We start from the raw sequence: 16261 nt of genomic DNA, 5'->3' as shown, positions 1-16261 counted from the left end.
ATTTAGTCATTATTTTTGATAATTTTGACCAGTACTTTCCTACTTAGTACATGTCAATTTCTAACGATCTCTTTGTCCAAAAATCATTTTTATTGTCCGTTCTTTATCACTAATTTTCTTAACCATGTAATATGGATGGATATGTGTTTGATGTTTGATGCATCCACCTATTTTCTTTATTTACTTTAAAAAAAGAAAAAGAAAAAGAAAAAGTGAGACTGGGACTCTCATTAAGTAGCCGATGGGTGTTGTACGTGGCGCTATTATGGTGATACATCCCGGCATTTATCATTTTGATCAAAATGTTAATCAGGTCAACAAATTTTGGGAAGCTCTATCAAATATTTGATTCGCTTTCCAGCTTTTAATATGTTTCCATACCATGCCCAATTTGTTTATTAATGTATTACTTCTTTAAAAAAAAAAGTAGAAATGGTACATAACTATATATATGTTCGATATATGTTGGCAATATTTTAATGATTTGGTCTACTTAAAAGGAAAAAAGAAAAAAAAAAAAGATTTTAGTCGTCTCTACCTAGAACCAGAAAGGAAAGTTTTGGATCCTTATCCATCTCCACTGTGCTACTCTCTGAGCGACTGAGTCTGAGCCTGAGCCTGAGGAAGACGGTGATGTAGCTCTAGAGCTTTCGTTTTAGAATTAGCTATCTTTTTTTGTGTTTATTATTACTTATTTCGTAGAAAGGGAAAAAAACAAAAAGAAAAAGAAAAGATCGCGTATAAAATGTATTTGATGAGTTTTCAAAAGTACCGACAAGAAAGCTTCAAATACACATGAATTTTTATAAAATTTATTTTTTGGTAATGAATTTTTAGCAAAAACACCTTATAAAAAAAAAATACACTTAGCTTGAAAATTATTTTTGCTAGGGCCAATTTTTAATTTTTTTTTTTCCTTTTTTTCATAACTCCTTTAGCTTAAGAGGGGGTATATAAAGATTTATTTAGGTAACAAATTTAGTTATAAAACTAATTGTAGTCTAAAATAAATAAATATTACTATATGTGGGGACTCAACTTGGATTGGACCCAGAGTATGAATGAGTTTTCAGCCCACTAAGCCCAAACAATACATTTTTAGAGTATGGGTACAAGAACTAGTACTGTTCGACAGGAAATGTTATATTCACTGAGTAACAAGGGATATGTTAGGTTGATTGTATGAGAAAAATTCTCCTTGGCTAAGTTTCAGTGAGCCTCTCTTATGCATGGAATATCTGTTCTTCCTTTTCCTTACTTTTTTCCCCCCTCCCTTTATGTCATCCGTTTCTATGTTATATACTACGTTCCTTCCTTCATTTCCATCGTACACGTGTAGTTCTTATTTTGGGAACTCCTTTCTGTTCCATCTAGCACCTACCGGAACCTTTGCTCAGTGGCCATAAAGCTGCTTAGTTACTGTTCAGGTATCACTTCCACATTAATGCGGCTAGAGGGTTAGCTGGAAATCATTTAATAGGGAGGTGATAGCATTGGAAGATATTTGCTACCTTCCCCAACTCCTCCTTAGGTTTATATTCAATTTCCAGTTTAGATACAACTTTGTGGAATCTCCTGAATAAAATGAAAGTTACATTCACCTCGGACTTTGGTGTCCTTGGACGTGCGTTATGCCGCTGTATACAATATCCACCCATTTTTCCTATATTGTCCCTTTAATAATAATAATTTTTTTACACTATCTTCGGATAACTAAGCGTCCTCGGATTGGGCCGTTGGGCCCTGAGCCCACTTCTGAGGATTCCTATATCTTTTTAAATAACAGGCCCCACACTATATATTTTGAAAATTTAACAATTGAATTGCGTGTTCTCTACGTTCTTAATACTCATGTTAAATTTTATGTTAATCGGATTATTTATTATATGATCTATAAGTTTATATTTTATACATAATTTTAAACTACAAAAACTTGCAATTTAAACAATTTATTAGTAACATAGCTATTAATTTTTAATTTTCTAAAAATTTTGCAAGCATGAAATATATAAGAAGAAGATGTAATTTAATAGTAAATTTGTTAAAATTCACATTCAATAAAAAGATATTAAGTAAGATTATAATTTTAGACTTCAATCAATTTTATAACTAGATTTTGTCTTTATATATATATATATATATATAATATGATATATGAAGTTTTGGTATAAAATATCTTTTCATCAACATTCAATAAAAAGATATTAAGTAAGATTATAATTTTAGACTTCAATCAATTTTATAACTAGATTTTGTCTTTATATATATATATATATAATATGATATATGAAGTTTTGGTATAAAATATCTTTTCATCAATATCATGAGAGGTGATAATTACCTTTAAACTTTAATTTTTTTATATTTATTTGACAGAAAATACAGATCAATGAAAAAACTATTTTTTGTTATCAATGTAATACAAATCCAATTGAAATTTACTATTATTCTAAAACTTTTTTTTTTCTAATTTTGTGACCAATGTAAAACAAATCCAATCTGATAGCAAAATATTATCCATTCTATAACTTTTTTTTAAGAAGGAAAAAAGAAAAAAAGAAACTGTTCAAACGTAGAGAGTCTTGGAAGTGTATTTGAGGGACAGTCTTTTGTAGATTCTTGTGTCTGGGCTAGTGCAAGAGAGAGATAGAGTTCTGAAAATAGTTTATAGAGTCTTGCTTGTCTTTTTCACACTTTTTAATATCTTGGTAAGTCAGTCTTCCACGTGCTCCTGGGGACTCTCTCCCACATAGTCCTCTCTCTTCCCTCTCCACACCCTTACTTCAATGCAGCAATAAGCAAATATATAATTATATATTTATATTTTTGTTCACTCAATTACACTCTCTGACTATCTATGCCCCTTTTCTTTGTTTGTATCTCTATCCTCTCTGAAAAGCAAAATTGCAAAAAGGCATTCAAGGTATGAAAAAAGAGTAACAGCAACAAGAAAGAAGAAGAAAGATAACTAGATCATTGGAATCCAACAACATTTCCCCAGGAGCCAAAAGAAGACTATGATGGAAGGAATCAAAGGAATAGTAGTACCTGGTGGTGGTGGTGGAGGAAGAGTTGGTGTGGGTGAAGAAGACATGGGAGATGGAATGCAATGCAGTGACCATCCATACAGAAACAACCCAGGTGGGATCTGTGCCTTTTGTCTTCAAGAAAAGCTTGGCAAGCTTGTATCTTCATCTTTTCCTTTACCTATTCGTGGTTCTTCCTCTTCTTCTTCATCTCCTTCTTTTAGATCTGATATTGGTAATGCTGGTGTTTGTGTTGGTGCTGGTTCTTCTTCTTCACTCTCAATCCGACCCTCATCATCAACAAGAGGTGTCAATGATGGTGGCAACAAAGATAGTCATTTTCATCATCATGAGTATTACAATATTAGGCGGGCCAGGATCCCTTTTCTTTTGGCTAAGAAGAAGAAGAAAGTTACATCAGATCGTGGTGGTGCAGCACCGGCAGATATTGTTTTCAAGCGAAGCAAGTCCACTGCAACTCCTAGGAGAAGAAACCAGTTCTTGAATGCTGAGGATGGTGATGAAGACTTTAGCCCAAGAAAAAGAGGTGGCTTTTGGTCATTTCTCTACTTTTCTACTTCTTCTTCATCAAAGCCTAGTGGTTCCAGGACAACGGACAGAAGCTTCAGAGACGACAATAGCAACAGCAATAGCAACAGCAACTCAAAGATACCGACTTTGACAACAGGGCCAACAACCAATGGTTCTAACAATAAGCAGAAAGAAAAGTGTCATCTTGGGTCTTCTTCTTTGGGAAAGAAAAGTGACATTGTGGAAGATGATGAAAGTCCTAATAGCCAAGCCACTGCTTCAGCCTCTTCCTTTGAGCGTAAAGTTTCAAGATCCAGATCTGTTGGGTGTGGAAGTAGGAGCTTCTCTGGTGACTTCTTTGAGAGAATCTCAACTGGGTTTGGAGACTGCACTCTAAGAAGAGTGGAGTCTCAGCGAGAAGGCAAGCCCAAGTCAACCTCTTCAGCTGTGCACATGAAAGAGAGAGTCAAGTGTGGCGGACTATTTGGTGGGTTTATGATAACTTCTTCATCTTCATCCTCATCTTCCTCTTCTTATTGGGATCATATGAATAATAATAATGGGAAGTCAGCAGTGGGTGCAGGAGGGAGCACTGGTGCTAGTAGTCTTGTTCATGGTCGAAGTAAGAGCTGGGGTTGGGCATTTGCTAGTCCAATGAGAGCTTTCAGCAAGCCTAACTCTAAAGATGGGAAAAGGGATATTATCAGACAAGCTTCAGATAAGAACACCAACCCAAACTTGGCTGCAATTCCTTCCTTATTGGCTGTGAGAGGCTAGAGAAAATTAGTTTGTGCCTTTATTGATTAATACAACATTACGTACATGTTAATTACTTTGTCTATTTCTCTATCTCCATGTTTATCTTTGTTGGTGTCAATTCCATTAGTAATGTAACACTTTTTGTTTCTAATCTTCTTTTGGTTCCATTTTCAAATTATTTTCGTTTGCAATGGATTGCCTAGAAAAGGAGAAGAAATGCTACCTGTTCACTATGTCATTTGTTGGAATTTTGAGTTGGAACCTGTTCTCTTTATCTTGTTAATTAATTTTGTAATCTGTAAATGTTTTTCTTTGCCGATATATATATATATATATATTTTCCTGAATTTGTAATCTGCAAATGTTACGGCTGAGATGTGTGTATATTTTTTTTTTGGGATAAGGGATACCTTCATGTTATGGTAGAGATATGTATATTTTTAATTTGATGAGAGACAATGAATTGACTTTTATGTTTCAATCTTCACATGTGCACGCATGTTTATTGGTATTGAACACACACCGGAAGATCTAATTCTTTTCAATTGCTGCTGGCAATGTTAGTGACCCCCTATGCTATTTGACCAAAAAAGAGAGGCCCCTATGCTATTTGATTTTGGACCAGCAGTGTGCGATTAAAAGTACATTTCTTTATGTTCTTACTTCTTATTTTGATGAAAAAAAAAAAACACTAAATTTGTCCAGTAGGGTAAAGATGTTCCAGAGGTCATTCAATAAATCGAACAATGAAGACCCAATGTAGTCTACGGTAGACAGCTAACATTTCTATCATCTATGTCCCTGCAGCTTGAACAGGTTTAGAACTGTACGATAGTTATTCTCCAGCTACTTGTAGGACAAGAAGTTGGTCTTTATGTTATGACATTGACGAGTCGTTGGGGATCTCTAGTCCCCTGTATCTTCCATTTCAGGGAGATTAGTTGCCCCCACTTTATAATCACTAGGTATTTGGACTCCTTTAATAAATTGTGGTAAAAAACTAAGTAAAAAATCTAGGTACTTTGTAAAGAAACAAATATATTTGAAATTATCAATATATCCTTTCAGGTAATTTAACAAATCCTTAAGAATACCAATGATAAAAGGATATTACTGGTAAAACCTTTGGGATAGGGTACTGGGTCTTGGTTTGAAATAGGTGTTCTATTTTTGATGAATGTTTGAGATAGGTCTTGGGTTTGAGTTTTGAACCTATTGGTAAACGGCATGAGCATGATGCTAGTTCAGCTCAAGTATTATTTGCTTTTGACCTTCTAAAATCAGAACTAGAACTGTTATGATTACGTCCAAGTAAGGTGTCTTTTAAAAGAAAGAATCAAATATATCTTTTCTACACAACACAAAATTTGATGTATTTTCTATTCTCCTTTCCTGAATTCATATTTATAACGTGTGCTATATTCCCGAAAGTACATGAACTTTGTTGCTTTATCCAAGTGAATGATTGCCCAACAGAAACTTTTTTTTTATATTATGTATCTTGGCATATGTAACTTATGTATTCTTTTAATTTTTTTGTTATCCAATTTTAATGATATTATTGAAATATTTTCCTTAATTTACAAATATGTTATAATTAAGCTATGTATCGTATTTGTTTAAGAGAAGGAAATTATTGATTAAGACTTCATTTAATTCTGGAAATTTGGGTAGTCCTGTGAATTAAAAGAGTTGGGTATATTTAGTTTCGTAAAATCCAAAAAAATAAAAAGTTGAAAGGAAAACCTGAACACTTTTAAAGTAGGAAATCCTTCTCTTTTGGATCGTAATTAGGAAAAGTCATAAGGAGTCATTATTGTGACACAAACTCTTCGATGAGGTACACAGTTACTAAAAGACAGAAGAAAGTTGCTCGGCCGAATACTGTTATTGGCTTAGAACATTATTATGTTTTATATATGTTCTGTGGACAACCGGACTTATATGTTTTATATATGTTCTGTGGACCACCGGACTTACTTAGATTTTCCTATGCCCACAGGAATTTTGTAAAAGTGAATGAACTCGGTTAGAACTTAGAATCTTTGAGAGGTGCAAAACATTCAAATGATGAAATTCATGTCAGATTAAACTGTTCAATATATAATTTGAGCTCTCTCTTTGTGTAATTTACATGGGGAAATGGAAATCCATGGCTGAAAGCTACCATTTATAACCGTAACGCAGAGTATATATTTTACAATTTATTGCAATTTTTTGCAAGGTTCTTCGAGGATGGTCAAGGGAAATTTCCCTCTTGTAGTCCACTGAAGTCTGATGGCAACAACACAGAGTGATTGTTGGGGTGCACATGTTGCTAAAGAAATGATAATAGCCAACTTGATCTGTGATGGGGACTCAAAAGACAACCCGGCCCTGATTGGGATATAATCTATCTGTTAGAATATCAAATCTATTAGTCTGTACCTCCAAGTGTTGCTCCTATGTTGGGATCAACAGAGAAGGAAATGCAAGTATGTAACAACTCACATTTTGATCATATGGCCTCTTTGAAGTTGAACCAAGTCAGTCGATGTTTTGCCTTCTTCATTCTTTCCTTCCATTAAGGCCATGTTAAACGCAAATGGAGGATGATTATACCTTTTGATTGTTTGGAACAAAATCTTGTCCCTTATGCTATGTTTGGTTGGGGTGAAAAGGAAGAGGATGAAAAATGAGGAGAGTAAGACCTAGGAAATACAAAATGTAATTTTTCATGGTCTGGTTGGAGTGAAAAGGGAGAGGAAAAAGTGAAAAGGTAGAGGAAAAAAAAAAGTGTTGGATGTAGTTTTCCACCCAGGCAGCCAAGCCCACTATTTTCCTCCCTCCCAAATTGGGGATAAAATGGGAGAAAAAATGGTAATGAAAATGAAAGTACAAAATCATCCCTAATTTTCTATATTTCTACTTTTAATAATAAGGACATAATAATAATTTAGTTTTTATCTTTTCACTTTTTATCATCTCTACCAAATACATATGGTAGAAAACACAAATATTTTATATCTTCTCACTTTTCCATTCACCCAACCAAACAAAGCCTCAAGTGAAAAAAAAAAAAAAAAAAAAAAAAAAAAAAAAAAAAACACAGAGTGATTGTTGGGGTGCACATGTTGCTAAAGAAATGATAATAGCCAACTTGATCTGTGATGGGGACTCAAAAGACAACCCGGCCCTGATTGGGATATAATCTATCTGTTAGAAAATATCAAATCTATTAGTCTGTACCTCTAAGTGTTGCTCCTATGTTGGGATCAACAAAGAAGGAAATGCAAGTATGTAACAACTCACATTTTGATCATATGGTCTCTTTGAAGTTGAACCAAGTCAGTCGATGTTTTGCCTTCTTCATTCTTTCCTTCCATTAAGGCCATGTTAAGCGCAAAGGGAGGATGATTATTCCTTTTGATTGTTTGGAACAAAATCTTGTCCCTTACGCTATGTTTGGTTGGGGTGAAAAGGAAGAGGATGAAAAATGAGGAGAGTAAAACCTAGGAAATACAAAATGTAATTTTTCATGGTCTGGTTGGAGTGAAAAGGGGGAGGAAAAAGTGAAAAGGTAGAGGAAAAAAAAAGTGTTGGATGTAGTTTTCCACCCAGGCAGCCAAGCCCACTATTTTCCTCCCTCCCAAATTGGGGATAAAATGGGAGAAAAAATGGTAATGAAAATGAAAGTACAAAATCATCCCTAATTTTTTATCTTTCTACTTTTAATAATAAGGACATAATAATAATTTAGTTTCTATCTTTTCACTTTTTATCATCTCTACCAAATACATATGGTAGAAAACACAAATATTTTATATCTTCTCACTTTTCCATTCACCCAACCAAACAAAGCCTCAAGTGAAAAAAAAAAAAAAAAAAAAACTCATTTTGTAAACTTGCAATTTCATTTCTTGTATTTTTATTTTATTTAATGATGTTCTTGTATATCAAAAAGGGTTCAGTCAATCCAACACATAGCGCAACCAAATGAGGGGCATATTGGTTGCATGACTTCAAATAATCAACAAAAACTATATTATTAGAACATATTGAGTTATTACCATAATTCATAATTGTGTAGCCCAATATCCTTAAAGCATATAAGTATATAATTTTGAATGTGCATAACATAGTTTTGTACTAATTTTTTTAGTTATCGTGATTTCGTAATACCATAGATTATGGTGATTTAGGGTTAACAAGCTAAACCGAATGTGTTTTTTTATACATACATTTTTATTCAGTTTCTTGTAACTACAAAAGTACAAATCAGTATGTTTAAGATGTAATTGTTTAGGTTTTCTATTGTGTACAGTGACCATAAGGCAAATCACATTAATAACTCTCTCTCTCTCTCTCATTTATTTATTTATTTCCTTTTTATTTTAACACCTGTATACATGTTCCCAAGCGTGTGTCCCTCTATTTTGAAGGGATCTATAGCTTTTCTGAGTTTTTGAGTTCCTTTGTCCTCTCTCCTGTTATGTATAATTTCTCATTTCCTACTCATGCTTGGCTAAATTTAATCAACTAGGGATCACACGGATCCATGCAGTTTTAGTATATTAAGCTATATTTATCTAAAGTGACGACAAAGGTCAAGAACATGTCTACTCTCTATATTTCTCAAGGCCAGTTGTCAAGAACATGTCTAAGGTGTGAAAAAAGGTGTAGAGGTACGAAAAACAAGTAACAAGAACATGAAGACATATGATGAACATCGACTATAAGTTGTCACTTTCTATTTAGTATTCACTAGAAAATACTTACGATAAACTTGACAACACTATACTAGTGGTTGTTGGTGTTCACACACTCACTTTTCCATTCACCCAACCAAACAAAGCCTCAAGTGAAAAAAAAAAAAAAAAAAAAACTCATTTTGTAAACTTGCAATTTCATTTCTTGTATTTTTATTTTATTTAATGATGTTCTTGTATATCAAAAAGGGTTCAGTCAATCCAACACATAGCGCAACCAAATGAGGGGCATATTGGTTGCATGACTTCAAATAATCAACAAAAACTATATTATTAGAACATATTGAGTTATTACCATAATTCATAATTGTGTAGCCCAATATCCTTAAAGCATATAAGTATATAATTTTGAATGTGCATAACATAGTTTTGTACTAATTTTTTTAGTTATCGTGATTTCGTAATACCATAGATTATGGTGATTTAGGGTTAACAAGCTAAACCGAATGTGTTTTTTTATACATACATTTTTATTCAGTTTCTTGTAACTACAAAAGTACAAATCAGTATGTTTAAGATGTAATTGTTTAGGTTTTCTATTGTGTACAGTGACCATAAGGCAAATCACATTAATAACTCTCTCTCTCTCTCTCATTTATTTATTTATTTCCTTTTTATTTTAACACCTGTATACATGTTCCCAAGCGTGTGTCCCTCTATTTTGAAGGGATCTATAGCTTTTCTGAGTTTTTGAGTTCCTTTGTCCTCTCTCCTGTTATGTATAATTTCTCATTTCCTACTCATGCTTGGCTAAATTTAATCAACTAGGGATCACACGGATCCATGCAGTTTTAGTATATTAAGCTATATTTATCTAAAGTGACGACAAAGGTCAAGAACATGTCTACTCTCTATATTTCTCAAGGCCAGTTGTCAAGAACATGTCTAAGGTGTGAAAAAAGGTGTAGAGGTACGAAAAACAAGTAACAAGAACATGAAGACATATGATGAACATCGACTATAAGTTGTCACTTTCTATTTAGTATTCACTAGAAAATACTTACGATAAACTTGACAACACTATACTAGTGGTTGTTGGTGTTCACACTTCACATATGACTAATAATAAATACACAGAGCCAACATTGCTATGGGGAGCCCATCAAATGGATCACTCTCCCTTGTATGCAAATTTCTTAGGTATAAGTCTCATCTCGTATCGACTGCGATGCTCTTAATAATTCCTCCGATATTTGATTGTATGAACATAGGAACACAACCATCACTACCCTAACTATGTTATGACACAAAATCTTTACAAGTAGATCAATTAATTCAAGTACTAATTGGGGCGAACTATTGTGAGAAAGTGAAATTAGAGAGGTTAATACATTACTAGCATGATGGGGCGTCTTATAGAAAATGACATAATTATCCCCCTTCAAAAAAAGAAAAAAGAAAGATTGACATGTCTGTTTAAAAACATCTTATCTAGTTTTTTGTTGAAAACATTTTGTTTAAAATACTAATAGGTAAAAATTAAATAAAATAAGTAAGAGACTCACGTGAAACTTGTACATTAATGTAATTTTTAGTTGCCATAAATTTTCTGTCTTGGTTTGCGTTATTTAGCTTTGATTTACCTGAACAATATATCAGATGTCTTATTTATAGGTAAAGGTCTAAAAGAACATGTATGTAGTCAATGTCACAACTCACAAGTATCACATAACCCTACTGCCCTATCGCTTGTGCTGACATGGGTTCATGTGAGGTCGTGGTTAAGAAGTGAGTCCTTAAATATTGACCCTGAAAACCTAGTCCCACCATAATACAATCCCAATAAAACATAGCCCCTTTATAATTTAATAATTCTTGTTAATTTAAAGCTACTACTCAGGCCAAACAAGCACAATGCGAGGCCCCAGAATCAGCATTTTGGTGAAACAAAATATAGGCAACCTTCATTGTGAACTGTGAAGCAAAGCCAAGGAAGTTTATATATATGCAAGCCGGCTTGGGCCACTAGTTATAGTACCCTCGTTGAGTGGGTCAAAAGTGGCCCCCAAGTGGAGGTGCCTCTCATATTATCCATGTCTCATCCATGAGGATATTGGAATCCATGAGCATCTCCAGCAGATTAGCCAAATTTTTGTACTGTTTGGCTAATGAACAGTGACATTTAGCTTTTGCCTACTCACTTTTTCAAATACACTTCCAACAGATTCTCTATCCTATTCTCTATCTCATTTAAATATTATTTTTTCATTCATTATTTTTTATTTTTTTAACAACTACACATCTTCCAACATTTTTTTATACATCACATCATTATTATAATAGAAAATATATATTTGAAGAATGAATAGTAGCCCATCAGACTTGATGGGCTACTGTTCATTAGCCAAAAAAAAAATTCACATTTGCCGAAGCTGTTGGAGCATGTTGGAGCATCTACAGTGCAGCACATTCTTCAAATTTTGGCTACTAGAGCCGGATGCCCAAGCCCCTGGAGATGCTCTCCGCTTTTTATTTTTTGCTTAGCTATTTTGATTGTACAAGAGGAGAATACCTTTTTTACCCTGTGCGTATGCCTAAGCGTATTGGTTTAAAAATTATTTTATTAAGAAAATAATAAAATAATAAATTTTATTGATAGTTTTTTATATTTTCAAAGTGGTGTTAAAACTTATCTATTATGATTTATTAATATTTACGTTAAGAATATTCTATTAACATGACCCATAAATTAATAATTACTCTATATCTTTATCAATGTAGGATTTCAAATTTGATTAACACACTAACTCCTTATCTACTGTATAAAACTCCGACATCTTTTCATTAAAATTTGCCAACTCATTAATCATTCATTTATTAAAATGCTCCACCACTAATTAGTAATTTAGACATGTCTATTTTTTCAATTTACCTATTTATTTTTATGATCAATAACACTTTTATTTATTTATTTATTTACTGACTCTATGGTTCAACTGGTGAGTGGAGACCTATTGGCTCAACTACTGACCTAGAGACCAAAGTTTTAGAATGAGTTGTCTTGTACAAGTTAACTATGATTTGAAAGCCCTCCACCACGTCGTCAAGTTACTTATTTTTTGTTTGATGAACAACTAAATTAGAGCATCTCTAGCAGAATAGTCAAATTTTTGTACTATTTGGCTAACGAACGGTGACATTTAGTTTTTCCCTACCCACTTTTTTAAATACACTTCTAACAGATTCTCTATCCCATTCTCTATCTCATTTAAATATTATTTTTTCATTCATTATTTATCATCATTTATTCTTCCTATATTTATTCCCAATAATTATATTTTTTAATGAAAAGTGTTATATTTACAACATTTTTCGCAATACTTTCACAACAAAATTTATGTGAAAAGTTATTACTAGTTCTAATTTGAATCCACCACTGAAATTATTTTTTTACTCACCAATATTAACTAATAACAATCTGTTACTTAAAATTTATTGTAAAAATATTGTAAAAATATTATGATAGTATTTTTCAATTAGAATTTTTATTTTTTATATTATTTTTCTTCGTTTCATTTTCATCCACCGTCCATGTTTCATTTCATTTTTTCATTTTTTCTTTTTCTTATTTTCCTCCTCCACACAAGTGTCCCCTTCTTTTTATTTTCTTTTTCACCTCCAGAACCTTCCAGCCTTTCACATTTGCTTCACATGAGAGAGAGAGAGAGAGAGAGAGAGAGAGAGAGAGAGAGAGAGAGAGAGAGAGAGAGAGAGAGAGAGAGAATTTCATATTTGCTTGTTCTGATTCAACTTTATTTTAAGAATTGGATTTTGTTTTGTGTTTGGATTTATGTGAGAAACGGAGATAATGAGAGGAAAAAAAAAAAAAGAAATCCGGAGATAGAGAAATAATTGATATAAAAGTAGCTGGGACAATTTTTTAATCTAAGAAATTCTATTGCTAATGAACAGTAGCCCATCAGACTTGATGAGCTACTGTTCATGAGCAAAAAAAAAAAATCTATGTTTACCGAGTCTGCTGGAGCATAAACAATGCACAGATTCTCCAAATTTTAGCAAATATACCTGAATGGCTACACTGATAGAGATGCTCTTAGAGTGGCAAACTTTTACTTTGAAAGTACTAGTAGTTTCCAGTTCATTATTTTTTTTAATACAAATAAAAAATACTCAAATTAAAAAAAAAAAAGTTATATAATACATAAATCCATAAGTTTTAAAAAAAATCCAAGACGAATTTTTGTTAGGTGTAAATCTGAGAGAGAGAGAGAGAGAGAGAGAGAGAGAGAGAGAGAGAGAGACTTTGAGTGTATGTATCATTATTGTGGTCAAAGTGATCAGATGATTGATTGATTATTGATCCAAAGAGAGAGATAGATGAACGTTGATTTGAGGCTGAAAACAATGACTGACTTAATCCAAGTAACTTTTCTTTTGCTGAATGATTTAATCGAAGTAACTTAGTCAACATTTTCGATTGTGCAAGATCTTTCCCTTTCCTTTTCAATTATATTAGTCATCATATATAGAAGATTGTATCACAACGATGTTATATATGATCGAGTCACTGAAGTGTTTTGATCGTGTCCAAAATAAAATCTTTTCGAGATATCACAAACACGAGCATATTTTAAGTTAGAAGTGTGATACAGTCGTATTGGACACAAACATGGAAAAATTTACTGTGTGGACATGAACACTGAAATTTCGTTATATCCATGCTTTTTAGACTGAAAAAAAAAAGTATGGATCAAGAAAATGTTGAAACTAGTGACATGATTTGATCTCTTAGATAAACTAATAGTGTTAACATAAACTCTTAACTATTTTTGGGATTTTATCACGTTTGATTATAAAATTCAAGATGTTCATATGGTTGAGATAAAGGGGTATGTAACTAAGAATTGCATATTTGTTGATATACTCACAAAGCATTAAAAAAATAAAATAAGAGACGAGGAACATCATCATTATTATTACATAAAAAAGTAACTGGCTTACTTCTCCATAGTCCATGTAAATAACTGAAACCACAGTACGTACTAGATAGTCACTCATTGCCATAGATAATTCAACAAAGGTGCAATACCACAAACACAGTCAGAAATGGTTCCACAATAAGTCCAAAAGGCAGCACAGAATCCTCTGATAAAACCACATGTGATCAGTGACCTCCATGGCTTTTAGCGTGCTCTCACCTTGTGGTTCAACAGCAGATTTCGAAGCTCGACTGCATCAATTTCCGCTGCATGATTAATGGGCCTGTAGTACCCAGTAACTGGGTCTGGGGCCCATGCTGAAGAGGCCCCAGAATCTTCTTTCATCGAAGCCCTCTCTTCTATTTTACTCATCAGGATTCTACTCCTACCACTACTAGACCCTCCTCCATTAGCTAAGCTTGCCGACACTGAGGCATGTGATGCAGCCGCATAACCCCGCCTGTCCACACCAATCAAGACATAAACCATCATTACAAGCTAAACAATTATTTATTCTATCCATTAATAATTGCGTTGATGAAAATTTACTTATTAATAATGAAATATAATATGATAATGCTTTAAGTAAAGAGTACTCTAATTCTGAAGATGATGGATTGGCCATATTGTTTTTTGTTTTTTGTCTCTTGGACTAAGTGAACAATACTAAAAGGTTGATTAGTATTAAACTATAATATTGCGTATGCATAAAGGGAGCAACTCCGGTAATAGTTACATTAGAGATGGGGATTTGAATTTGGATGTTTTCATTGAAAACATGTAGAGTCAATTAACCTGCGAATGATCTGTGTCTCTAAGACAAGAATTATAGGCTAAATCTGTTAGTAAATTGGCAATGGGACTCCTATTGTAGTTTATAGTTTTCTCACTACATTTGGATGTATTAATTCGCCACATAGTATGATTCAACTTGGGTTTATCAAATTGGGCTAATATTTCTCTAACACACCTATTTTGGTAAAATCTCTGAACTCCAGCACCTAACTTAGCCATAGTATGGACTTTGCCCTTCAAAAAGCGTGACAAAAATGGGACTAATCATGACAATTTTATTCGAGTACATATGGTAGCTTTTCAACTTAGCTCGAATAATTAAGTCTTAATAAAGAATTATAAAACTATAGGTTTATTTATAGACTATAGTTTTCTAAAATCTTTTTATTTTTTTGTTAAATAAAGACTGATTTTTTTAATAAAAAAAAGCTAATAAAATAATGTTTACCCAAATCCATTCTAAGTCGAGAAATTTATGCAGGAAACAATTATATAAATTAAATTCCTAAACTTACCCCATTCCAACTTAAAAGAGAAGGCATTTGATTCGATTATCAGACCATGTGACAAGAAAAAAAAAAAAAAAAAAAAAAAAGATTATCAGACTGTGACAAAAGAAAAAAACTCGGTATTATTCATCTCCAGTTAGTAGTGGACTTATTATTCAGTTAAATTTGTTGTTTTGTTTGGGCAAAACAGAAAGTCATATTTTGATTCGAAAAATGTCAAAATCAAATGTTGGGACGCTGCACTCGTGTCCCCTCAAATCATGGAGCTATTCCTCGAGACCCTGAGTCTCATTCAATGCAGGTTATTTAGATTAGATTTGTTTTCTTCAAAAAATTCAAATCAAGGCCCAATCTGATATGATCATACACAAAATAGCTAGAATCCTATCATCCACTGTACCTTTTTTTTCTTTTATTTTAATGACAACAAATCAAAGTAAAAACAAAAAATCCCACTCCAAGTCCAATCAATGGCCTAGTACTACGATATTATCAAACACAAAAATAACAAGAAGAAGAAAAAAAAAATACACCGTATATTCATTTTTTGAACGAAAACAAAAAGTGGGTTTTGAACATTGTATAACTTACCGATTGATAAAGAGAGAAAAACCATCTGCAATGGACTCAGCAAGAAGCTTAGCCTGAGTGAGAGAGCGAGCCATCTGATAATATTATTTGATCCAACAGCTACTAACAACTTATTTTGTTGGTGTTGCTGCTGTAGAAGCTGTTTCTTCTTGGAAAAACTTTCCCAAGAAGAGAAAAGAGACTTCCACAGCAGCTTGTTCTGAAGCTCGCTCTCTTTGTTCTGTGTGTGGTGGCGTAAAGAAAAACTAGGGTTTTTGTGTTTAGTTATATAGAAGGAAAAGTAGGGTGGCACTGCTCGAGGTGATTAGTTGGCTTTTCTAGAAAGAAGTGAAAGTGCTTTCAAATTCAATGACTTTGTAAAG

At 33.0% G+C, this 16261-nt stretch overlaps 2 protein-coding genes across 2 annotated transcripts; one reads left to right on the top strand and one right to left on the bottom strand.

The window, feature by feature from the left end:
• The first annotated feature begins 2673 nt into the window (after nt 1-2673).
• Nucleotides 2674-4599, top strand: LOC112032724 (uncharacterized). The gene is made up of 2 exons (XM_024065485.2): nt 2674-4044; nt 4132-4599. The coding sequence occupies exons 1-2, from the start codon at nt 3018-3020 to the stop codon at nt 4332-4334; spliced, it is 1230 nt and encodes a 409-aa protein (XP_023921253.2). The 5' UTR covers nt 2674-3017; the 3' UTR covers nt 4335-4599.
• A 9609-nt stretch (nt 4600-14208) lies between these two features.
• On the bottom strand, nt 14209-15973 carry LOC112032744 (late embryogenesis abundant protein Lea5). The gene is made up of 2 exons (XM_065770220.1): nt 15900-15973; nt 14209-14464 (listed from the first exon to the last, which is right to left on the bottom strand). The coding sequence occupies exons 1-2, from the start codon at nt 15971-15973 to the stop codon at nt 14209-14211; spliced, it is 330 nt and encodes a 109-aa protein (XP_065626292.1).
• Between the last annotated feature and the right edge of the window lie 288 nt (nt 15974-16261).

This window comes from Quercus suber, unplaced genomic scaffold, assembly GCF_002906115.3.
Source record: "Quercus suber isolate HL8 unplaced genomic scaffold, Cork oak 2.0 scaffold_167A, whole genome shotgun sequence".
Classification (NCBI taxonomy): Eukaryota; Viridiplantae; Streptophyta; class Magnoliopsida; order Fagales; family Fagaceae; genus Quercus; species Quercus suber.
This window is presented reverse-complemented; position numbering and strand designations above follow the sequence as displayed.